Here is a 1,396-nt window from a genome sequence, read left to right as displayed (position 1 = left end):
TGTATGTATATTTTGTTATGAAATGTTTGTACATAGACAAAGTAATAAATACGTGTTTTAAATTTTTAATTTCAAATAATTTTGTATTTATATAGTGTATGTATGTATAAAATTGGTAATATAGGGCTGGCTATAGGCAGTTGTGTCCTCCAGGAGATAATGGTGGCCCTTTAAAATCCCTGCTATATGTAACTAAAAATAAAATAGAATGCAAGCTATGACGTTATATACAGTGACCGGACCCATAAAACTTTGTTAGTGGGGCAAAACATATATATAGCATAACAATAATTTTTTTTAACAGTAAAATATATTTTTTGTTTTTAATATTTGTATTGTAGTGGGGGCACTTGCCCCCACATACCTCTAAGTGAATCCATCCCTTGTTATATATGCATACTTACATACAATCAGTAACATTGGATGCATTTATTTTATTTTTCATCCAATTCCCTCTTGCCTGAGAGGAAGTAAGTCTGATAGAAACATAGAATCATTTGTATACCTCTTTTTTACCGTTTAAATTTGTAGAACAACTGAATTGACACAAAATAATTATTCTTTGGACGGAGATAGTACACACAATAAGGAGAAATTTTTACTGTTATTATTTGAGGAAAGCAGAGAGCAGAGAACTTTTTAGTACCTGAAAATTAAACTTGACTCTCATTTGAGCATTTTCAATAGTAATTAACTGCGGTGTTTTCTCAAACACCTTATAGACTCCTTATCAGGGGAGGTAGCTAATCTCAATTCAAGATCAATGTCGTCATCATCATTAACTCTTCCTACAGAGGGAGAGTTACTGCGGCGGTGCATTCCCGCCGGTGATGCCTCCACCGCAGGTAACAATAGCTTTTCCGGCGGTGGCAATACAGCGTCACCAAAAGCAGCGATTATTATTGGTTTGTATTGGTACGGTAGTAGATTATGCATAGCGATAATTTGCCTCTCTCTTCTATGGGCATTCTGGTGTCCTCCAAGTGCTTGAAAGTTCTGGAATCTTCGATCACAGTATGAACAGACTATACAGTTATTATTAGTGCTGCTAGTGGTATTTTCCAAAGGAAAACCTAATAGCTTCAGCTCTGATGATGCTGGCTTTTCTGAAGAAGACGATGAGTAATTCATCATATTATCTGATTTTTTTCATCAGTTGTTCAAAACCTCAAAATTTGATTTCTTGCAGTGCATGTTTGATTAATTATCTACTATATATATAATGACATCGTAGAGAAGGAAGAGGGAAGATAGTGCTAGGGTTTTTACTTTTGACATGAATCATGTACGGCCCAAAACGTAAATGTATATCTTTAATTTTTCAATTTGATAGAAATTTACTCAATTTCACGTAAAGTTGATAATTTGAACTGTTACATAAAAATTTAGTCAAATT

At 33.7% G+C, this 1,396-nt stretch overlaps 1 protein-coding gene across 1 annotated transcript; it reads right to left on the bottom strand.

Annotated features, from left to right (window-relative positions):
* On the bottom strand, positions 691-1,131 carry LOC107640487 (zinc finger protein 6-like). The gene has a single exon (XM_016344006.1). The coding sequence runs from the start codon at positions 1,129-1,131 to the stop codon at positions 691-693; it is 441 nt and encodes a 146-aa protein (XP_016199492.1).

Source organism: Arachis ipaensis, chromosome B05 (assembly GCF_000816755.2).
Source record: "Arachis ipaensis cultivar K30076 chromosome B05, Araip1.1, whole genome shotgun sequence".
Classification (NCBI taxonomy): domain Eukaryota; kingdom Viridiplantae; phylum Streptophyta; class Magnoliopsida; order Fabales; family Fabaceae; genus Arachis; species Arachis ipaensis.
The sequence above is the reverse complement of the archived record's forward strand: the minus strand, read 5'-3'. Positions and strand labels throughout refer to the sequence as shown.